This window comes from Megascapheus bottae, chromosome 16 (genome assembly GCF_031878675.1).
Source record: "Megascapheus bottae isolate mThoBot1 chromosome 16, mThoBot2.hap1, whole genome shotgun sequence".
Classification (NCBI taxonomy): Eukaryota; Metazoa; Chordata; class Mammalia; order Rodentia; family Geomyidae; genus Megascapheus; species Megascapheus bottae.
This window is the reverse complement of record NC_143524.1, coordinates 52292897-52317903: the sequence shown is the minus strand read 5'-3', so window position 1 is coordinate 52317903 and position 25007 is coordinate 52292897. Positions and strand designations below refer to the sequence as shown.

Genomic DNA, 25007 nt, shown 5'->3' with positions numbered 1-25007 from the left:
GTTCTTCATCTATGTTGTTCTGGTGCTGAATTTTTGTTTTGTTAATTCACTTGCTAAATTGTAAAGCTACTTCAGTATGGGCTTTAAAAGGTAGTCAAGGTATTTACCAGATCATTGGGGTCTGGAGGTGGTAATGTAGGTACAAGGAGGGGCCACAACAATCATTTGTATCATGATTGAAGAAAGTAATTTTATAGCGAGAGACAGATTAAAAAAAGTAATTAGCAAGTAGATTGTTTAAAGATTTGGGTGTTTGTGATAATCTTTGGGTTTTACTATTTTTGTTTGTTGCTGTAAAGGCAGGTGAATTGAATCTCCATTCGAAAGATCTCTCACTCAGGTCACAGCTATAAGAAGTCTTTATGTAGATTAGAAAAGATTCTTCCCTAGTTATAACAAATGAGGGAAATGATGGAGGCTATGTTTCTTTGGGTCCAGCTTATTTGCTTAGCATTTTTTCCAAATCTTTTCACTTCTTTGTAAATAAAGCAATGCCATTCTTTCTGATAGAAGATAGAATTCTATTGTATGTATATGCATGCCCCATTTTCTTAATCTATCCATCTACTAAAGGGCATCCGGGTTGATTCCGTATCTTAGCTGCAATGAACATGGTTGTGCTGGTAGCTTTAGTATGGCCTTGTTTGTGGTCATTTGGATAAGTATCCAGAAGAGGGATTGTTGGGTTATAGGGAAGCTTTATAATTAATCTTTTGAGGAACCTTCATCCTATTTTCCAGAGTGGTTGAACAAATTTGCACTCCCATCAACAGTATAGTAGTGTTCCCTTTTGGCCACATCTTAGCAGAGGATTATAATGGCTCAATATGTACATAAACATATAAAATGATTCTTATTGAAACGAACTCCAAGAAATGGAAACTAGAGGGTTTTTTTTATTGTACCCTTTGCATCTATTTCATTTTTTGTTTAATCCCTATTGTCACTGTTTTTTATTGTAATTAATGGAAGGGTTACAGTTATACTTGCCAGATAAAAGATTCATTACTTCACAAACATTGATAACCCCTTTTCATGTTTTTTGTTCCCATTTCCTTCCCCTTGACTCCCTCCTCATCTTGTTTTGCCCCTTCCCTATCATATTGCAAATGAATAAATAAATGTATATACAATATACCAGATAACAAGGTAAGCTACTGTAACAATATGGGAATAACCAAGGGACAACAAAAGAGATGAGAGATAACATAGTACATTAAGAACAACAATCACACATTTTATGGCTCTTTTATTCCCATATCCTGGAGGTCCTTTCATCTAGCCTCACCCTATATGGCGTTATGTATCTAGGTTTTGTTCTATTGTAAATCTTAGCTAGGAGAGCCCAAGGTTTCTACTGAGGAAAACCATTTGAACCTATGCTCCTTTGAGTCTGGCTTATTTCACTTAATATGATTTCTTCTAAGTCTTTCCATTTCTTTACAAATGGGGCAATGTCATTCTTTCTGACATCAGCATAGAATTCCATTGTGTATAAATATCACATTTTGTTGATCCACTCATCAACTGAGGGGCACCTGGGTTGGTTCCATATCTTTGCTATGGCAAACAGTGCTGCAATGAACATCGTTGTGCTAGTGGATTTAGTATGTCTTTGTTTCTGGATGATTGGGTAAATGCCAACTAATGGAATTGCTGGGTGATAGGGGAGCTCTATGTTCTTTTGAGGAACCACCATACTGCTTTCCATAGTGGTTGAATGAGTTTGCACTCTTACCAACAGTGTAGTAGTGATCCCTCCTGGCCACATCCCCTCCAGCATCTGTTGTTATTCGAGTTCTTGAACATGGCCATTCTAACTGAAATGAGGTGGAATCTTTGAGTTGTTTTCATTTGCTTTTCTTTTATGGCCAGAGATGTTGAGCATTTTTTCATGTGTCTATAGGCCATTTTTATTTCTTCTTCAGAGAAGTCTTTTTTTAAGTCTTTGGCCCATCTTTTAATGGGATGGTTGTTTTTTTAATTTTTAATTTATTTTTATTGTAATTAATAGAAGGGTTACATTATATTCACCAGATAGAAGGTGCCTTATTTTACAAACTGGAATAGTTGTTTCTTTGGAGATTAGTTTTGGAGTGATTCAGTTTTTTGAACTGTTGATATATTTTAGATATAAGGACTTTGTCCATTGTATGGTTAATGAAGATCTCCCACTCTGTAGACTTTCTACTTAATTTGCTAGCTATATCCTTTGCCATACAGAAGCTTTGCAGTTTAATGCAGTCCCATTTATCGAAACTTTATTTGATTTGTTGTGTTTCTGGGTCTTTATTAAGAAAATTTCGACCTGTGCCAAGAAGATCTAGTGTAGTCCTATTCCTTCTTGTAAAGTTTTCATTGTATCTGCTTTTACCTCGAGGTCTTTGATCCATTTGGGGTTAATCCTGGTGCAGTGTGACATAGAAGGATCCAACTTTAGTTTTCTGCCAGTGTTTAACCAATTTTGCCAGCACCACTTGTCGAAGAGGCTCTCTTTCTTCCATTCTAATTTTTGGCTCCTTTATCAAAAATTAGGTGGCCATAGGTCTGTGGGTTGATTTCTGGGTCTTCAGTTCTATTCCATTGGTCCTCGGGCCTGTTCTTGTGCCAGTACCAAGTTGTTTTAGTTACTATAGCTCTGTAATAGAGGCTAAGGTTTGGTGTTGAAATTCCTTCTGCTAAGAATTGTTTTTGCTCACTGATTTTGATTTCTGTACCCATTGTCTTACATATAAATTTATCTTATTTGGAGAAAGAAGGGGAGTCACAGAAACGGTTGGACAAAGGGTGAACCAATTCAATAGTAATGCTCACTAGACACTGTATTGGAAATGAACTTTACAACTTGGGGCAAAGGGGAGTGTGGGAGGAAAGTGGGAGAAAATGAGGAAGAGAAAGGGGTAACTTCTCAAAAGAAATGTATTTATTATGTAAATGTATTACTTATGTAAATGTAGCACCTTTGTATATCTCCTTTACAGTACAATTTTAAATTTAAAAAATTGAAAGATTTTCCTTCTTTAGTAGACACAGCTCAGCACCAAGGCACTGGCTGGAGAAGAGTGTGTCTGGATTTCTCTCTGCACTTACTAGCATCTGCAGTCATGTAGGGTGCCCTAACTCCGGATCCCTCTGAGCACTTTGAATGTCATAAACAGGCCCTTCCAGCAAGCTATGCTCTGATTCCCATTACTTTCCCACTGCAGAAATTGCCAACACTCTGCCTTCTCTATTATGTACAAACAATTATAAGTGTCCATTATGTGGCTTCTGAACAAGTTTTAATTTGAAGAAAGAGCTGCTTTGCTTAGAATTTTTAAGTGCTTGAAAGACTGCCGGTGGCAACAGAAAACAATTGAAAGCTATTAAATATGAGATAAAGCAATCAGGTTTATATTTCATTAGCATCATTCTGGCAGTTGAAAAGAGATTTCAAGATAAAAACTAAAGACAAGAAAATTAATTGCAAAACTTTTCTGGAATCTAGGTGATTGACAATAAGGACAAGAGAAAAATACGGAAAGGAAAAAATCGAAATCACATACACAGACATGTGTATGTATATATGTATGAACATGTAACTTACATATGTAATATGTACATGTCTATGTATATATGTGTGTGCGAGAGAGAAAAAGAGAGAGACAGAGAGAGACAGAGACAGAGACAAAGAGAAGAAACTGAGACAGACTTTGAGATAGTGACCAATCCCACATTTCTGATGATGAGACTATTTACCTGTATAGAGGATGCAAAGGGAAGTGAATTTTCATGGAGAGTAAATAGGAAGAGCTTGTGCCTTTGGTCCATTTGAGGTACATGATGGACTTCCATGTAGACAGGCTGAGCTGACCTTAAATTTCAATTATCAGAATACCATAGGTAGAATAAATCACCAAATTCAATCAACTTAAAGACCAAGAGACTTTCCAGTGCCAGGCTTAACTGTCAAATAGTAGCACCAGGAGTGGGATTCATACCTATTTTATTAACATATTTTTTCACCATTTCATGCTCCTTTTGGTTCTCAGTGTTCTTCTGAAACATCCATTAATACAATAAAATAAATTAAATGAAAATGAGAATGTTTGTAATTGATTCCATGTACAATCAACATTCATTTTTAGGGCTGGAATAGATTTGAATATGTATGTATGTATATATTTTTATTTGATACTATGGCGTGAACTCAATGCTATACTTTAGCTTTTCTCTCAAGGCTTGCTTTCTACCACTTAAGCTATCCTTCCACTTCCAGCTTTGTACTCTCTCACAGACTTTTTTCCTGCCTAGGCTGTCTTCAATCTATGATCCTCAGATCTCAGCCTTCTTGAATAGCTATGATTATAGATATGAGCCACTGGGCACCCCATTTTATGATGTATTTCTTAATGTGTAGTTCTCATTGTATTGGGCTGTACAGTGTACCAAATCAAACCATAGCTTTTAGATAAGAAACTACTATGTGTTTGTACTTCAGTACTTTCTGTTGTAAATAATAGAGACTTCAGTGGTTTGAAAATATTACAGGAGGTTGTAGAGTGTACGCTTGCTCTTTCATGAGCTTTTATTTGATTAGGCATTTGGGAAGCAGCAAGAGGTGTAATGCCTGGTCCATAGTTTGAGAGATATATATTTTTTTAAATGATTGAAGCTGGGTTCCAGTGGCTCTCATCTATAATCCTCGTTACTCAGGAGACTGAGATTTGAGGATCTGAGGATCATGGTTCAAAGTCAGCCTGGGTACAGGGATCAGAAGACTTTTACCTCCAGTTAACCACCAGAAAACTAGAAGTGGCACTGTGGCTGGAGTGGTAGAGTGCCAGCCTTGAGCTGAAGAGGTCAGGGACCGCTCTCGGGTCCAGGGTTCAAGTCCATGACCATGACCAGAAAACAAAAAACAAAAAAAACAGGTGGAAACCAGAGGTCATCCACCATCCTCCTTCTTTCTTAAGTGGCAGCTGTATACAAGGAATACATAAATAACAATTTTCACCATTTTTATATTAAGCAACTCTTGATAAATTTTGAGGGGAGAGGAACTCAGAAAAGGATTGCTTTTGGAAAGTGAGTCTGGTTATATGTGTCAGGATGATGTGTAGATCAACTGGTTAGCTAGACATCAGAAAAAAAATCCAGCTAGGAAACTAGTGCAGTGAAGAATCCAGGTGGTAAGTTCCAACACTTCATCTCATGGAAGCTGAGAGGCAGTCCTGTCTTTGAGCAGAGTATTGTTCTGAGCAGAACCAGTGATGTACATAGCTATGATTCTCTCCATTTGAAATCCCCACGCAATGCCTGTTTTCTTTGTTACTCTTATTACGTTTCCTGGCATGAGATTTGTTACTGGCCTTTCGTGCTTCCCAGGAAAGAGCCAAAAGACCAATCACTGGTGCTGAAATAGCAATTTCTCTCCCAGATTGTGGAAAACTGTGATATTTCCCAGATGACAGCTGCAATGAATCCTGCAAGCGTTTTATATAAGGGAAATGAAGTAGCAAAAGGAGAGAGAAAACAGCACGTTCACTGTAGATGGCTTCTGTGGATCATAAATCCAAGTTATTCTCATGCATTAAGAGACAAAAGCAGAAGGTCTTATTTTTTGAAGTGTAGAATGAAGTGGCTATCATTTGGTCTTTGCTGAAGGAAAAGAGTCATGAAAGTCTCAAATGTAAAATTCAAGGTGGAAAATGGTTTCCATGTACACACACTCGTAGTATGGCAGCTGCTGTTTCCTGATCCAGGTCCTTTGAGACTATTCAAATCATGAAAACCTACTAATTGAGAGAATTCATAGTCAGTTCAGATTTGTCATCAGTTAGTAAACATAAAGCTGAGATCTATTTACTTTGGAATGGACTACCTATGAGGGCTACTCTGAGACCCAGAGCATGGCCTAGGCCAGCATTTCAGGGACCACCTAGAACTTGGAATTTGAATCATCTCTTTTGTTTCTGACCTGATTCAGAAACTATAGAAGGAGGGAAGGAAGTGTAATTCAGGGGTAGATTGTATGTTCAGTATGTACAAGTCTCTTGGGTCTATCCCCAATAACACCCCACCCCCAATTAAAATATTGTGGGGACAATTAGAGTCTGGCCATCTGAAAGTTAATAAGCCTTCCAAGTGATTCTGATGCACTTCAAAGTTTTAAGAACTATTGATGTAGACTCCTATTTGTCTCAACCTTACTGATTTTCAGTACTGTTCTTCACCACCTTTAATAAGTCTCAAAATTGATTTTATTAAACCAAAGATGTATGAACAAATGCATGAGATTTGGAATTACCTAGATATAATTTACTAATATTATTATAAGCATCTGCTGTACAAGTAAGGTAACAGTACATACTTTTCATTATGTCTGTTCAAAGAATATATGCATATCTTTGCTATGGTAAATAGTGCTGCAATGAACATTGTTGTGCTGGTGGATTTAGTATGTCTTTGTTTCTGGATGATTGGTTAAATGGCAAGTAGTGGAATTGCTGGGTCATAGGGGAGCTCTATGTTTAGTCTTTTGAGGAACTGCCATACTGCTTTCCATAGTGGTTGAATGAGTTTGCACTCCCACCAACAGTGAAGTAGTGATCCCTCCTGGCCACATCCCCTCCAGCATCTGTTGTTATTGGTTTTCCTGGTCCTGGCCATTCTAACTGGAGTGAGGTGGAATCTTAGAGTTGTTTTGATTTACATTTCTTTTATGTTGAGCATTTTTTCATGTGTCTATAGGCCATTTTTGTTTCTTCTTCAGAGAAGACTCTCTTTAAAGTCTTTGGCCCATCTTTTAATGGGATGGTTGTTACTTTGGAGATTAGTTTTGGATTGATTCAATTTTTTGAGCTGTTGATATATTTTAGATATGAGGCCTTTGTTGTATGGTTGGTGAAGATCTTCTCCCATTCTGTAGGCTTCCTAATTAGTTTACAAGCTATATCCTTTGCCATACAAAAGCTCTGCAGTTCAATGCAGTCCCACTTATCCAGCCTTTCTCTGATTTGTTGTGATTCTTGGTCCTTATCAAGAAAGTTTTGACCTGTGCCAAGGAGGTCTAGTGTATCTCCTATTACTTCTTATAAAGTTTTCAGAGTGTCGGCTTTTACCTCCAGGTCTTTGATCCATTTGGAGTTAATTCTAGCAAAGATATGGAACCAACCTAGATGTCCCTCAGTTGATGAGTGGATCAACAAGATGTGGTATTTGTACACAATGGAATTCTATGCTGCTGTCAGAAAGAATGACATTGCCCCATTTGTTAGGAAATGGAAAGACTTAGAAAAGATCATATTAAGTGAAGTAAGCCAGACTCAAAGGAACTTAGGCTCAATGATTTCCCTCATTTGTCATAATCAGTAGGAACCTTGGGCTCTCCTAGCAGAGATTTGCAATAGAGCAAAACCTTGATACAAAAGGTCATATAGTAGGATGCTAAATGAAAGGATCTCTAGGATATAGAAACATAAGCCATAATTGGATGGGGGGGAACCAAGAGGGGGGTGGGGGGAAGGGTAATGGGACCAAGACACGTGGAAGGGTATCAATGTATGTGAATTAATGCACCTTCTATCTGGCAAATATCATGTCACCCTTTTATTAAATACAATAAAAAAAGAAAGAACATGAGAAAAAAAAAGAAACATAAGCCATATAATGAATGATGGTTGTTCTTAAGGTACTATGTTATCTCTCATCTCTTTTGCTGTTGGTTATCTCATATTGTTACAGTATCTCACTTTGTTACCTGATATATCAGATATGTTTCTATTTGGTTTTTTGAAATTGGATTGGGAACGGGGGAAAACAAGATGAGGGGTGGGGGTGGGGGGGGAGGGAAATGGGGACCAAGACATGTGAAAGGGTATCAATGTATGTGAATTAATTCACCATCTATCTGGCAAATATCATATAACCCTCCTATTAATTACAATAAAAATATATGAAAAAAAGAATATATGCATAGTACATAGTATGTCTGTTTCCCAGTATGTGCTGTGTATCATGCCATTTAAATAACCCACACACAACAGTTATTGATCTGTTCATAAACCCAGTGCATTTAGATTTGAATGTCAAATAAACTCAAATAATATTTAGCGTATGTTACAAATATGATATAATATATTCTTATGTTACAAAAATGTATTTGAATAGATGAAATGGAAAATTGAGAGCTGGATACTTTGGATCATCTATTTCTTCTCATTGTTTATCTCTAATTTAGATTTAATTGAATACTCTGTATTTTGTTTGCTGAGTTTATTAATATTTTGCAATGATTATGTGATGTGAAGAGAAACCAGTTATACCAAAGATCGCTTCTTAGGACAAAAGATAAACTTAAATAATTAAAATGAGAATAAGCTACTGGAGATAATTTGTGTAAAATGTTGATCACAAAACTGGCCCATATGAGGGAGAAATTATGATGGCAGTTAACAAAGATCAACCTGAATTTATTTATTCAAAAACTAAGGTTAATACCACGGACCTTTGAAGTATTTTCTCAAAGGGTGCATTACCCTGGGAAGAGCAGTCTTTGGCGGAGGCTCTTGGGGACTTCTGGGAGAACTCTTATCTTTCTTCAAAGTCTTTGTCTGAAGCTTAGTCTTGCTGCAGATACACTTTTGGTATTTTAGTGAATGTGGGGAAAAAAATGACCCTGAGTACTAAACCTTCAAGTTTTTATTACTTCAGATCAGACAAAACCTCTGAACCACCCTGACTTCATTCCTACTTTCCCCGAAGCAAGGATTGACCAATCCAAAGTATTATAAAAAGATATAGCTACACTGGCACTTACCAAATACTTCCAAACATGCTCTACCTTTTCTTTATACTTTTTTTTAATTTAATGTTCTTTTGCCCCTTAATGAGGACAATGAAATAAGTGAGCATGTTCAACAAGAATGAACCTAAGCTGGTGCTAAGAGAGGAATAAAAGCAAAGAGAGCAAGAGGGTTCATAATAGGTCATGATGATCTGGAGCTGTTCAAGTAAACATTGTGTGTGTGTGTGTGTGTGTGTGTGTGTGTGTGTGTGTGTGTGTGTGTGTGTGTGTTTCTTCCTTCTCTGCATTTAGCAGCATGAAGTACCTGTCTTTTCTTAAATGAAGTTTTATAGTATCTTATTTGATCTTACCTTACCTTACAGATAACTCTAAGAATAAAAGAGAAATAAATTGTTTACATCTTGCTTGGCTTGACCTCAGTGCTGAGTGCTGTCCTTGGACTTTCTGAAGGCTAGAGCCACAGCACCAATTCCAGCTTTTTCTATGTATGTGGTACTGAGGAATCCAACCTGGGTTTTTGTGTATGGTAGGCAATCTCTCTACCACTAGGCCAAACTCCTGGCCCTATATCTTGCTTTTCATGTCTCTGATTTCATTCTAAGGCATACCAATTCTGTTCCATTGTCCTATTTTTAAACAGATTTTTTAAAATGACCAATTGCATTACATGTATGCAGTAATTCTCCAGCTGGTATTTTTGCACTCTATTATGCATGCTTTTTACCCAACATCTTAGACACTAACTATGTTTCTACATGATACCCCTCTTGGGTTTCTAATTGGTTCATTTATTCAGTGAAGAAAAAGAATAGAAGATGATAAAGGGGAAGTCAACAAAGGGACATCCTTTAGTAACCAATACCTGATGAAAAGTTACATTTCAGATCTTGTGATCTAAAACCTACTTGTGAATAAAATTTTGAGAATCTGTGTGGTCAGATGTAGTTTAAATGATGCAGAGAGGGTCATTGAACAACAGGCATGCATTGGGAAAACTCTTTGCTAATTTCAGGCTTTCTGGCCAAGGCTGCTGTACGGCTACATTTTGTATCAGATCAATGTTTTCTCTGGGGCGGGGGAAGGATAATAGCAAAAGGAAATTGCATTGTACTTTATAAAATGAGAATTACTGAAAGCTCTATTTTTACATTTTTCTTTCTGAAAATATGTCATCACTACTGCCCTTATATAAAATTTAGTGATATCTTTCAACATCTTAATTAGTTCTCTCCCTTTCTTTCCTTTCAGTAACATTTTCTTGCATTAGAATCGTGTGTGTGTGTGTTTGTGTGTGTGTGTGTGTGTGTGTGTGTGTGCATATGTGTGTATGTGCTTAAACTTAGGACCTGGCATTGTTCCATAGCTATTCACTCAAGGCTGGTGCTCTACAACTTGGTGGTTAATTGGTAATCAGAATCTCATAGACTTTCTGTCTTGGCTGACTTTGAACCATAATCCTCAGATTTCAGACTCCTGTGTAGCGAGATTACAGGCATGAGCCACCAGCACCCAGCTTCTTCTGATCTTTTATGAATAAAAAAGTCTCGTGCTTTTTTTCATAACAATAGCTAATATCAATTAAATACCACTGTACTAAATATTTTATTTTATAAATATGTGAAAGTGTACCAGTACTAAGTTTTCAAGTCAGGGTTTCATGCTTTCATTTGGTTTTTTCACTCATGGCTGATACTCATTTGAGCCACAGATACAAATCTCATGGACTTTTCTGCCCAGGCGGGCTGTGAAGCACAATCCTCAGAACTCGGCCTCCTGGGTAGCAAGGATTATAGAAATGAACCACCAGAACCCGGCTTGGGCTAAGTATTTCAATTGTATTGTTTTATTTGTTTACAGCAGTCTTGTTATCTTTATCTTCGGATGGAAAAACTGAGGCTTTGGGATAACAAACAAGTTTCCTAAAACACATAAGGTTTGGAATTGGGTTGAAATCCTGGAGGTATCCAGGTGTGAACAAGGCTCCCAAGACCTCAGTCCCCTGCTGTGAAAATGTCCATTCTAGACAATGTGGAAGGAATATAAAAGAATTATCCATTTAAAACATATGTAAACTGGGTGATAGTGGCTCATGGCTTTAATCCAAGCTACTTAGTAGCCTTAGATAGGGGTTCATAGTCAGCCTGGGTATGAAAGTCCATGAGACTCTTATCTCCAATTAATCACCAGAAAGACTGGAAGTGACGCTGTGGCTCAAGATAGTAGAGGCCTGGTGCTGAAGAGCTCAGGAACAGTGCCCAGGCCCAGAGTCAGAGTTTAAGTCCTAGAACCAAAAAAAAAAACAAACCAAATCTACAAACCTACAAATGCAAATACAGTATCTTACGTTTTGTTATCTTTCCTCCTTTTCAGTTCTTTCTATAATGAACCGGAAATTTAAAATTTTTAACATGTATTATGAGTTAGTAATCATTTTAAATAAAATAACATCCTTGAATATATCAAATCAGAAGTCTTATTTAACAATAGAAACTGTTTTGATAATAGGAGGCGAGCATTTTTGCATGTTAGGTCATAGATAGAATAATAGGTCATTAAGAATTATTTGACTTTTCAACAATATTGTGCCATGTTAGATAATATTTTTGTTAAGTAAAAACAAAAATTTGAGTTGTAATTCCCTGACTATATTCCAATGGTAAAATGCCCTATATATTTCTAGTGCAATTTCCTCAAGGAAACAGAATTATAAAGGGAAATTCTGGGAAAGGATGAAAATTAATTGTTAATCCCATGAACACTTCTAGTCTATAAGACAAAAATTGGTACAGATAAATATTTTAGACTTAATGTCTAAAACAACAAAAATTGGATGAACTGTCAATTACACTGGAAAAATGGTGAGGAGATCTATTTGCAAATGGATTTCTGATACAGTGGTTCTGTGCTTCTGGCTGTGGCTGTGCCTTAAACTGGAATACAGGATTCCTTGGCTTTGAAACTAATGATGTATTTGTATGTTTCAAAATGAATATGAGAAGTCACTTCCCTCACAAAGGTTATCTGCTTGGTACAATGAGCAAATTAATTCTAAATAGCTGTGACCCTCTAGCCAAATTCTATTTCAAGTGACTGGAAGGAAGGGAAATTGAGTGCCCTAGTTTGGCTTGGCATTCTCTCATTTCTTTTGAGAATTTAAATGTAAACCCTTCCTCTTCCTCTTCATCATCATTTAAATTTTTTTAAATTAATTCAGTACTTCTATAGATAGGATCTCCAAACCAGGTTCAAATCATGTCTTGTCTTTACCGTTATCATAAATTTGTCACTCTTTTAAAATGGGGATCAATGTTTTGAAACTGATCAATCATACTCACTTTTCAACAAATCTCTGAGCCTGCTTTTGATCCACTTAGTCAAATAGTGATGACTTTCCTACGTATTGTTACAAACTACACATATACCTACAACTACCGGCTCCCTGGTTGCTACTCTCCCCGCCTCTGGGCAAGCATCCTTCCTTTACTTGGGATACAGGAGCTGACTAGACCATGGCCACAGCTGACACAGAGCTGGGGCTCAAGTCAAAACCTCCTGACTTGCTAGTCCTTTGCTCTGTGCACTACACTGATATCTACTTCATCTACAAATTCAGGAATAGCTATTGACTCGGGCTGTTTCGCTTATGATAGTAATGGACTATTAATGGTTCTACCATATACAAAAAGAAAAAAAGTAGTAGAGTTTGAAGAGATATAGCCTCCAGAGTTTTTTTTTTATGTCAGCCACTCCCTTTTATGAAAAGCAGTGTTTTAAGATATGATTAGTATTCTGAGTGTAGGATGGTGGTGAGCGGTATGTTTTTGCATTATCATGGGATGGCAAAATTACCCACCCTCAAAGGACCAGCTGCAGCAGGATGACACATCCATGTTGCCTACATTCCCCAAACTATTTTAATTGGTAGTTTGCTGGGATTTTATTTATTTATTTATTTTAGTCAGAGAGAAAATATGTGCAAATCTATTAAAGCCACACCATCTGTTAAAATGAAATAGCATCACTGAATCTTAGTGATATATTCTATGTCAGGATTTCAAGGCTGATCATGTTCTAAATGAAGTGAGGCAGGGGTCTTGTCTCAAATATTTATAGAAGAAGAGTAGAGCAATAAAAGACAAAACTCCCTACATGATATGTCTAATCTAATTCTACAATTTGAATTGATATGTACAACTTCCATAAAATCATCTATCAAATTAAATATATATGGTCTCAAGGGGAAACAGCCTGCATTTTTTTGCTTTAAGCATTTATTTATTTAATATTTTTTATTGTAATTAATAGAATGATTACATTATATTCACCAGATAGAAGGTGCATAACTTCACAAACATTGATACCCTTTCTCATGACATGGTCCTCATTTCCCTCCTACCCTCCCCCCGCTTATCTTGATTTCCCCCCTTTCCTATCCAATTTCAAATAACCAATTAAGCACATATAAAATATATCAGATAAAGATCCAAAATCAAATTGAATCTTTACACAATTTGCTGTCTTTTATTCCCCCTACTTTTAGGACTTGAATTCTGGGCCTGGGTGCTGTCCCTGTACTATTTGTTCAAGCTCCTGTTCTAACATTTGTATTTCTTGGCTTTTTGAGTAGTTTGATGGAGATAAGAGTCTCATGGACTTTCCTGCCTATGCTGGTTTTAAACTGTGATCCTCAGATCATAGTCTCCTGAGTAGTTATGATTAAAAGATTGAGCCACTGGTACCTAGCTTGCTGTCAGTTTTAAGGAAGAACTTAGCTACTTGCAAATGTTCTCATTTATATCATATAGATTATGCTAATGAGGCATATTTCATCAAGTTACAGAGATTCCTGTAGTCGAAAATATTACACATTAAAAATAAATACTGCATGCTATCAAGAACCATTTAGTAGATGTTTATTATATTCCAAGGTCAATGGAAGGGCACATGTGCATATTGCTGAATTTTGTTGTTGCTGTTGCTTGATTTTTTTTAGATGAGTTCTCTTTATGTATTTCAGACTGCCCTCCAACTTGCAATCCTCCTGTTTTAGTTTCCTGAGTGTTTGGGTAGTAGGCATGCACCATCATATATAGGTTACATTTTATAATTTAATCCTCCTCCTTCAAACCTTTCATATTGAGTACAACTATTTTGTCCAACTCAAAGATGAGAATGGGGAGGCTTAGAGAAGTTAAGAAAATGACCAGTAGTTACAGACTTAGCAAATGGAGGACACAATAAATAAAATTAGACTCAATCTTCAATTCGTTCAACAAATACAAGGCTTTGGGTGCTGATGGCTCAAGCCTGTACTCCTATCAGAATTCCTAATCCAGGAAGATAAGACCTAAGAATCAGGCTTTGAAGCCAGTACAGGCTTCAAAGATAAGAGATTCTTATTCTCTTGGAATCCAAGAGAATCTTATTTCCAATTAACTACCAAAATGCCAAAAGTAGAGGTGTGGCTCAAGTGGTAGAGTACCAGCCTTGAGCAAAAAAAAACTAAGCAAGAGCAAGAAGCCAGAAAGGCCAGCCTAGTTACACACACACACACACACACACACACACACACACACACACGCACACACCACACACACACACACACACCCTAGCTAAGTAGTACATTTTCTAAATAATACCAGACAATGAAAGAAGGAAGCAAGAAATGGAAGTTTGGTGGGCAGATTACCATGTTTACTTATTTGGGGCCACTATGTATAGAGAATGGATTCAAAGATGGCAAGAGATGATCCATGTTGAAGGGGCAGAAGTAGTCGAGAGATGATGAGCTTAATCAGGTGGGAGGAGGGATACTAAAGAAACTTGAATCCTGGAGGAGCCAGTTGAACGTGGGGTGGTGATGGCAGCGGGGAGTCAGGCAGGAGTTGCTTCTCATTTTTGACACTCAGCAACTTGGCTACCTCACATAAAGAAGACTGGAATGGATGTCTATAGAGAATGATTAATTAAATCTTTCTTTCTTAAACACCATGCCCTTACTCACTGTTAATGTTATCCCTGATTATTAGCATAAAAATAATTGGAAGTTTATGCCACAACACTTTAAACCTTTCTGGGAAGGTTTATAGAAGAGTCAAATTCTTCCTTTCCCATGTGAAAATAGAAAAAAAAAGTTTAACATAGAATTTGCCTTAGTTCTTACTTTTCATAGTAAGTGTCTGGGCAAAGATTGAGGATTTCTTCAAGCTTCATTAGATCTAAACTTGAATATTTATGATATCATGTCATGAATTTGAGAGAAAGAGACATTTGAAGATAATTTTCCAGAAAGCTAACAGGTTTTTTTTTAGATGAGTGAGTCATGCATGTTTTCTTTCCTCTTTCTACATTTTTATATCTTTCAAATGTTCTGAAATAATTTCATATTATATTTACACTAATAAATTAAGGATTTGGGGATTTAATTTATAAATTACATGTTATATCAACATAGTTCATAGCCATAAGTTCTGAGAACCCCTCACATTCTGATTGCTGATTCAAATCAAAGTCAATCAAAATAATCTTGTAATTGACTGATATCTTCGAAGGCATGCTATTCCAGACATGCCATCCGTAATACCATGCTGTAATACCTTCCCAGTAAAGACAATTGAAGTTCAAGATGGAAACTATTGAATATATGAACACTTTGTGGAAGACAAGAAGGTCTGAGAAGTTAGAGGTTTTCCCAATTTCTTGCATTTTTATGGATTTTTCCAAATAGGACCATTTGAAAGGTATTAACTTCTTAGCTGCTCCTGACCTTCTCTCCTCTCCTCGTTTACAGGGTCAATGATTGTATCCTGCGGGTGAATGAGGTCGATGTGTCTGAGGTTTCCCACAGTAAAGCAGTGGAGGCCCTCAAGGAAGCCGGCTCCATTGTCCGCTTGTACGTGCGTAGAAGACGGCCCATTTTGGAGACAGTTGTGGAAATCAAGCTCTTCAAGGGGCCTAAAGGTAATAGAAACATAAATGAGTCATACAAAGACACAAATGGATGACCATATAACTAAAGTATATGCTCTAATCCATTTTTTTAAATGCTGGTCCTGAGGCTTGAACTCAGGGCCTGGGCACTGCCCTTGGGCTACTTTTGCTCCAGGTTAGCACTCTACTACTTGAACTATGGGGCCACTTCTAACTTTTTCTTTGATTAATTGGAGCTAAGGAGTGTCATGGACTTTCTTCTCAGGCTGGCTGGATTATAGGTATGAGCCATTGTCAGCTGGCTTTCTAATCAGCTTTTGATGTACTATCTTCTTTTTTAATTTTTTCTGATGTCCATTGCTTTCTAAGAGAAAGTCTACAATAATGAATTTACAGAAACCAAAACTCTAAATATAAGTTCAGAAAAGGAAAGCATGGACTTTTGTAAAAAGTCTGTAAATAGTGATATCAACAACCACTTAGCACATCTCTATTTTTTTTAACTTTCTGGATCATTACAACTTGGCTAACCTAGTAAAACTCTGGTTCACTATACCCTAGCAGACTCATTTGCTTGGACCAATCCCCTTATTATTGAATGGGGACCATAAAGACAGGATTATTGCGAAGGTTTTATGAAGATTAAAGTTTGAATGTGTAGGGCACAGGTGGCTCATGCATCCTACAAAGGATGCTAAGATAGGATGAATGAGTTTCAAAACCAGTCTATACAGAAAAGTCCATGAGACAGTTACCTCGATTTAACCAGCAAAACATTACATCCGTCTTTGCCTAAATTTTCTTGTTTAGAAAATACACGTCAAGTATTGTAGGCTCCTAGAGATGCTGTGAAGGTTAGATGAATCTATTCATATGAAGTGTTTTGAACAAACTCTGCTACAAAATGAATGCCCAACAAATTTAGCTGTGGTTATGTGTTATTTGTGGTACATTCTACTATAGCTCTCAGTTTTTGTATCAATGTAATGTAAGATCTCTCTTGTCTTAAATTCAGATGTCCTAAATTCACAGAATTGAATATCAAAAAAGGCATTAAGTGAAACATTCTCATACTACCATCTTTATTTAATATATAAGAGGACTCCCTATCCTACTTATTTACTAAAATTTTATTAGCAAAGGTGATTTTTTAAACCAAATGAACCAAGCTTACGCATTATTTCTTTAAAAAATTCATACTATATATAAACAACATGTAGTTATTTGTACAGTTTAATTAGCAGCGATTATTCAACACACCCCTAGGCAAATATTCATTTAAGCACTCAGGAAATTATTACCATCCATTTGTTGGCTTCCTGCACTTCAAGTCACAGAATGACCCCCAGCTGCTCAGCAGAGCACTTCAAGGCTGTAGGGAAATGATGACCAAAAGCTCGCATTGTTTTCCAGGAACACCTCCTTTGGATCTTTATGTTGGCAGTAGGACCCCCTCCAGGTGTCTTTCTTCCATGGGCACTGCATTATTCCTTAAGCCTGGAGTGGGGGCTGGATTTTCCGTTTCATAGAAGGGGAGAAATGAACAGTGAACATTCATCAACTAGGGTATACACAGGCAACGGACCAAAGCAAGTGCATAGTGTATGGAACATGGAGTTATACACAAGCCTGACTGCCAAGCCAGAAAGAGGTAGAAAATTGTTGGAAATAACTTTCTTTCCTGAGAGCTGGTCAGTAGGGATTCTGCTGACTGGGCCTTGCTTTCCTCATTGTCCTTATGCAGAGATCACATGTGGGGATTTACTTCTCTATAAAGAGACTACTTATTTACAAGGAAAGAAAGGGTGCTAGCCATTATTTGAATTCCTAATCTCTCTCCCACTGCTTTAAATTTGAAAATAAAAAAAAATACCTTCTGCATTAACTCTGATGCTATCTTGGCTTTCTTAACTTCTCTCCATACCTTATAAATTATTATGTTTCAACTACAGACTATATCAAAGGAGTTTTTGCTTATGCTTAACTTATATCACAGAAATCCTTATAACTGTGACGATAACTCCAGTAGGATCTCTTTTTTTCACAAAGCTCTAATGAGAAGGATAGATGTAAAGCCAACTAATTTTCATACAGGACAAAATGAAAGTAGTTCTGTGATGGAGCTTGAACTCTAACAAATATATCATTCATATATATATATATAATTCATCTTAAAACCATTCATCTTAGAAACAAGATGCTCTAGAAAATTAAAAATATAACATGTACGTGGATCCTTTGATTGTATTGAACAGTCACATCAACAGTCCAGCTAAATAGAATCTGTTATGGATACTAAAATACAGAACTAGTTGAACATACATAAACTTCAGCAATTCAGTAAATTTTTATGAAAAACTTCCTGTCTACTCACATAATGGAAAGCTAGTTCCAGCTCTCAAAATTGATTAGTTTAATAGGCTATTATCTAATTTCTCCAAGAAATTATAGAATCCTAGACCTGTAATATAAACTGGGGAAAGTAATGTGAATTACCAGAAAAGATTGTTAAAGGAGAACCAATTGCATAATAGGTCAAAGAAGATATCTAGAAGCAGCCACCACGAAATTAAACCTTAAAGTATAAATTAAAATAAAAGTTTCTCCAGGTGAAGTGTAGAGAACAGAATTCTGGACTGAAATAAAGCGTTCAAACATGAAAATCATAGTACATAGTGAAATGATCGAACAACGTATGATCTGAAGTTATATACCCTAAATAGGCAGGGGCCAGATGCCCAACTTTGTTGACTGTATTTAAGGATTCACCACTATTTTAAAGGTAATGAAAAGCTATTGCAAAACATTAACCATTAGAAGCATATTATGGAGACTGTCAATTTTAGGTCAATCTGGTTACCAGAAAAGGAGTGGATTGAATTAAGAATGAAGGAGCAGGGATCTGCTAGGGGTTACTTGAAGGCTATCAGCATGGAGAACCGAGGTGAGCCATGTGTTTGAGATATATCTGATGCACTTACTAAATAAGATGAAGTGTGTGTCAAAGACAAGGCTGTGGCTTCTACCGAGGCTGCCACCTGTGCATAGAAGATGATTAAGAAGTCTTATTTGGACATGTTGGAAGTCCATGGTATATCTGAAAAGATCTAAAAAAAATGTACTATTTTGGAGGCTGGAATTTGGCCTAGTGGTAGAGTGCTTGCCTAGCATACACGAAGACCTGGGGTTTGATTCCTCAGTACCACATACATAGAACAAGCTAGAAGACCAAGCACAGTGGTCAGGCCCTGAGTTCAAATCCCCAGATAGGCAAAAAAGAAAGATAAACATGTACTACTTCCCTCCATATTTTCTCAAATATGCATATTTGAGGAAATAACCCATTTGTGTGTGTGTGTGTGTGTGTGTGTGTGTGTGTGTGTGTGTGTGTGTGTGTTGGCCCTAGGGCTTTAACTAAGGGGCTGGGCAGTGTAACTTTTTGCTCAAGGATAGCACTTTACCACTTGTGCCACACCTCCATTTACAGCTTTTTCTACATTGTTAGTTAATTGGAGGTGAAACTCTTCTGAACTTTCCAGCTGAAGCTGGATCAGGCTTCAAAACAGAATACTCAGATCTCAACCTCGTGAATAGCTAGGATTGCAGGCATGAACCCCTGGCACCCAGCTCCAGTGATTGTTTTTTCACTTTCTACCAATAATTGCTAATTTAAGAATTATAAATATTACTACTTTGACTATTTGAAATCATTATAAGCATTGACTTTGAGGCTTTCCAAACACTCTGTTTTCAGTTGGAGATTGTTTCTGTTTGGTTTTTTGGTTTTGGTTTTGGTTTTGGTTTGTTTGTTTGATTTTGCACAAAATGGAAGATAGTATTAATCCTTTGTGCTTGATAAAAATATGAATTCTTCAAAGCAGTGATTTGTGGCAGAATTATATTTATTACATTTTTCCAACTCCATATTTAGTGTTCTGTGTGCTATACGAATTGCTCGCTGAGTCACCCTTTCATATGTATGTGATGCTAACTTTCCAGCACTCAACTGCACAGACAGTGTGGTTGACTTGGAGTTGTGTACTTCACTTATGAATATTTAGATACAAGACATTCGTAGTTAGAATATCTTAACGATGTATGAAAACTTTCCTAATCTCCTGGTCAGAGAGGTAGTCACAAGAAGAAATTAGAGTGTTAAGTCATTTGAAGGGGAAGACAGATACCCATCTGTAGAAAGCAGTATTTTAGACTTCACAGCCAACCAAAACTAAATCAAAGAAGATCTAAATTGTGCAGGGAACTTAAGTCAATTTGAGTACCCAGTGCATAGGGTTCTTTTCAGAGGAATGTTTATAACATTTCTATTGTATTATAATTGACTGAAAATTGAATAGAGCTGCAATGAACTCATGCTAGTGTATAATCAAATTCCTTTGTCATAGTGTTAATACTTTTACATTAATTATTCTAATTATTATTAGAGAGGCTTCTCTCTCTAAGCCTTTACTCGTCTCATTCCCTACTTTGGAATGTCTTCCCTTACTATTGTGACTGTTAGCAATTGACATCCCATCTATCCCCATAAAGCCAGATCCATACTGTCTTCCCCACAAAGCTTTTGCTAATCCATCCAACCAGAAGCAATCTTTGATTCCTAGAAACTTGTTAAGTTTCTCTGATCATTCCTTTGTTAACATACCATTCAAGCAACCTGTAGGTTGTAGAAAGCAAAAGTACCAGCAACACAAATTAGAGAGATGAACAAGCTTTAAATTCTAACTACTTAATGAACTAGATTTATGAACTCTAATTGGCCTGTTTTAAATTTAAAGCACTTCAAAAGCGCTTTTACAAAGGAAGTGAGTCGATACTCCAACTCTAGGTTGTAGTACATGGGAATCATTGAGAGATAAGGAAGGTGTCAAGAAAAGCACTGAAGAGTAGCAAGTAGGAAAAGGAATGATCTATCTATAGAAGCTGATGATCTCAGTAAGTCCCTTATGAGGAAAGTCCTTTCATCGGTCCACTTTTGTGCTCCTTATATTGTGTCTATAGGAGTTTGGAACAAAGCAACTTTGAATCTTGTAGCATATTGCCTAATCATCCAATTAATCAAAAACTAATTTTGATAAATGTGTTGACCAGCTTGGTTAAATGTCAACACATCATACATCCTAACTGCATATTATAGACACAGGATTTATCAGATATCTAACCTAAAGTATTTACCACTTTTCTATTTATGCATAATCATTTCTTGCATTTTGTTTTCTAATTTGTTCTTGCTTCTCAGCTACTGTTGTACTTTTTCTTTTTCTGAAGTCCACATAGTGAAAGCGGACTATTCCAATGTTTATGAAAGAACTCATCTGAAAACTTCAGAACTTGGTCATTTGGCAAATAAATGATTTTCTTTTATATGTGTGGTGGTTGTATTGGGGATTGGATCCAGGGCTTCACGTTCTTGCTTAGTTCTTTCATTCAACCATAGTGTCCTACCACTTGAGTTTCAGCTCCACTGCCAGCTTTGTGTTGTTTAAGCAGAGATGGGTCATGGACTTTACTGCTCAGGATGGTTTTGAACCTCAGTCCTCAGATTTCAGCCTCCTAAGTTGATAGGAGTAAAAGCATAAGCTACCAGTGCCCAGACTAGATTATTCTTGACCGCATCCTATCTGTTGCATGGACACCAAATAACTAAAATATTCATTGTGAATCAACTATATGCTCTTTATACTTAGAACAAGCACCCAGTATATAGAACTTCCTTTGTCCCTTAGTCCACAGATAGCTACTTGACAAGCTAGATTGAACATTCCCTTATCTTAGCATATTTAGATTAGAAAAGTTTTGAGCTTTCCAGAATGTGGTGGCTTATGACCATGGCAGCTCTGCAGGTACATACCACAGCAGTGGAAGAAACTAACTACTCAAGGGGCTATCTTGCATTCCCCCAATGTTTTCTGTCATGAGGTAAATCATAATATACATTCATTTTTAATGCAAGTACAAATATATGTCTGAATACACACCACAGTTTACTTTGTACTCGGGCTCTTAAGTTCTGAGTGGTAGGTGGACTTGTTTTCTGTGAGGGGCCATTCTAAACAATGGGCTGCCCAAATGAACCATTTAACCATTTGGCATGAGTTCTCCAAACTCTACATTTTCTTTTCAATGCTTATGAATTTCCAAAGTTATTCCCTTAGATACAAAAGGAAATTTGCCTCCATGTACATACAGTGCTAGCACTGATTGGAATAAAATATACAGATTCAGTCACCAAAATCCAAATCTTCCTCTTTTTTTGAAGCAGGCACTTCATCACTGAGTCATACCTCCAGATCACAATTGTTTTCTAACTGGATAAGTGACAACACTTTTTGATAAATTTGCCTTGTTTTCTAGTAATATTCTATATAATTTCTTTTCTTTTCTTCCCAATCCTTGTGCTCAGGTCCTGAGCATTGTCCTTGGACTTTCTCAAGGCTTGAGCTCTACTACTTGAGCCACAGTACCACTTTTCTATGTATATGGTACTGAGGAATTGAACCTGGCCAGGTCTTTGAGCATGCTAGGCAAGCACTCTATCAATAGACCAAACTCCTGGCCCCTATAATTTCTAATATATGTACATTGTCAATTGATAACTTTTTCTGGATACAAAATACATGCCTATGTATTAGATGCTGTCTCTAAATTAACATATTTCAAAAGTATGTCTGTGAACAAACTTCACTGGTAGCTTATAACAAATGATTCCCATGAGAAAGAATATACTACAATTTTGCCACTGTAATCCATACAGTCATGCAAATGACAGCATATGACAATGTACTGAAGAGCAAATTACTTGGTCACATTGTTAAACCCTTTTGGAAATGAAGGAACTAGTATACTGTTACTTTTCCTATGTGGCTACTAGGGCTATTTATTATTTATTTCTTCATGTACACATGCTTGCTTACTGCTGTGCTACTTTAAGGTATTCTATGTTTGTCTTGTTCTGCTTTTTTTTTTGCTACTCCTGGGGCTTGAACTCAGAGCCTGAGCACTGTCCTTGGGCTTTCTTAAGGCTAGAGCTCTACCACTCGAGCCACGGTACCAGTTCTGGCTTTTTCTGTGTATGTGGTACGAAGGAATAGAACTTAGGGCTTTGTGCATGCTAGGCAAGTACTCTACCACTAGGCCATGCTCCTGGCCAAAGTAGTCCATGGGTTTTGTTGGTGGTGGTCGTTGTTTGTTTTTTTGCCAGTCTTGGGGCTTGAACTCAGGGCCTGGGCACTGCCCTTGGATACTTTTTGTTCAAGGCTCACACTCTGCCACCGGAGTCACAGTGCCCCTTCCAGCTTTTTCTGTATATATGGTACTGAGGAATTGAAGCCAGGACTTTATACAAGGCGAGCACTCTACCAGTATGCCACAATCCTGGCCCCATGTTTTTAACTGAATTTATAATCAGTACTTCCCTGAACAAAGTTTTAAGCTCAAAAAATTTTTGCATTGAAAAGTAGATTTGTTTAAAAGTATATTATTAAATATAGTCTAAGTGTTCAAAAATTCTGTTTTATTATACACATAAAACACTTTGGGAATCGCTATGAATATTTATCTCTGTCAAAAAGAGTAAAAGGACACATTTTAGAGTTGCTGCCATGAAGACATTTAACTATAAATGTCTTCAGCTATCTCAGCCAATGAGGCTATTTTATAAAGTTACTTTAGAACTTGGAGTATAGGCTTGGATTTGCCTTATTTTTAAATACTGTTAAATGAGTATATTAAATACAATTATCTGTGTTTCTACATCAGGGCCCAATACATCTTACATGTTCTTCTATATTTAAGGAAAAGCAGATGTATAGAGAAAACATTCAATAAATACTTCATTTCATATAATATTGCTTCACTCAGCTCTGAATGCTAAAGCATGGAAATGAGTTCAGACTAAAGCCTAGAGGTATGGATTTGGTGACCAGACGATAAAAATATGGTATTCTCAGGAGGAAGATGTAAGCTGCAAAGTATTTATTTTTGTCTAGCATCTGTAAATATAAAGTCTATCCTACAAATATAGTGAAAGTCTTCAAATAAAAATGGCAAGATAGGCTATTATTATTTCCTCTTCAGAGAATCTCTCTTTAATATTCCACCTCACTCCAGTTAGAATGGCCATTATCAAGAAGTCTTACAACAATAGATGCTGGAGTGGACATGGCCAGGAGGGATTCCCTACTATACTTTTGATGGGAGTGTAAACTTGTTCAACCACTATGGAAAGCAGTATGCTGATTTGTCAAAAGACTAAACATAGAGCCCCACTATGATCCAGCAATCCCACTCCTTGGCATTTACCCAAATGTCCAGAAACAAGGACATACGAAAGCCACTAGCACAACAATGTCCACTATTTACCATGGCAAAGATGTGGAACCAACCCAGATGTCCCTCAGTAGATGATTGGATCAAGAATATGTGGTAATTATACACAATGGAATTCTATGCTGCCATCAGAAAAAATGACATTGCTCCAATTTGTAAGGAATTGGAAAGACCTGAAAAAAATCATATTAAGTAACGTTAGCCAGACCCAAAGGAAAATAGGCTCAATGGTTTCCCTCATTTTCAATAATTAGTACACATCTAGGACTTTCTTAGCAGAGGATTACAATAGCTCAAAACTTAGGTACATGAGGTCATATAGGATGAGACTAAATGGAAGGATCTGCAGGATATGGAAACAAGAGCTTTATCTTGTATGATTGTTGTTCTTAATGTACTTAGTTATTGCTCTTCTCTTTTGTTGCCCTTTGGTTAATCTCATATTGTGATAGTATCTGACTTTGTTATCTGGTATATTATATGTACCATTTGTTTGTTTATTTGAAATAGGAAAAGGAAGAGGAAAAACAAGATGACTGGGAGGGTGTAGGGGGTAAGGGGAAGGAAATGGGGACAAAAACATGAGAAGGCATATCAATGTGTGAGAAGTATTGCACCAACTATCTGGCAAATATAACTGTAACCCCTCTCTATACATCACAATAAAAAAGAACAGAAAATTTAAAACTCAAGAGTGAACTACAATAAACATTCTGCTCCTAAAATTGGGAAAGGAAAACATTGGCTAAATTCTTAGAGGGTCATGAATTTTCAAGCACTAAATAAAATACTATTCATAATAAACAATAAAAATCAAAACAGGGAAGGGGAAACAAGATGATTGGGAAGGGTGAGGGGAGGGAAATGGGAACAAAAACATGAGAAGGGTTATCAGTGTGTGAGAAGTAATGTACTACCTGGCGAATGTTACTGTAATCCTTCTATA

The 25007-nt window shown here is 36.8% G+C and overlaps 1 protein-coding gene across 21 annotated transcripts in view; it reads left to right on the top strand.

Annotated features, from left to right (window-relative positions):
• Dlg2 (discs large MAGUK scaffold protein 2) overlaps positions 1 to 25007 on the top strand; it is a 1918473-nt gene that overhangs the window by 1369656 nt on the left and 523810 nt on the right. For all 21 annotated transcript variants that reach the window (XM_090348516.1, XM_090348525.1, XM_090348524.1 and 18 more), the window contains one exon: positions 15579 to 15748. In XM_090348516.1, coding sequence (XP_090204642.1) covers positions 15579 to 15748 — 170 coding nt within the window. The remainder of the gene's footprint in view (positions 1 to 15578; positions 15749 to 25007) is intronic.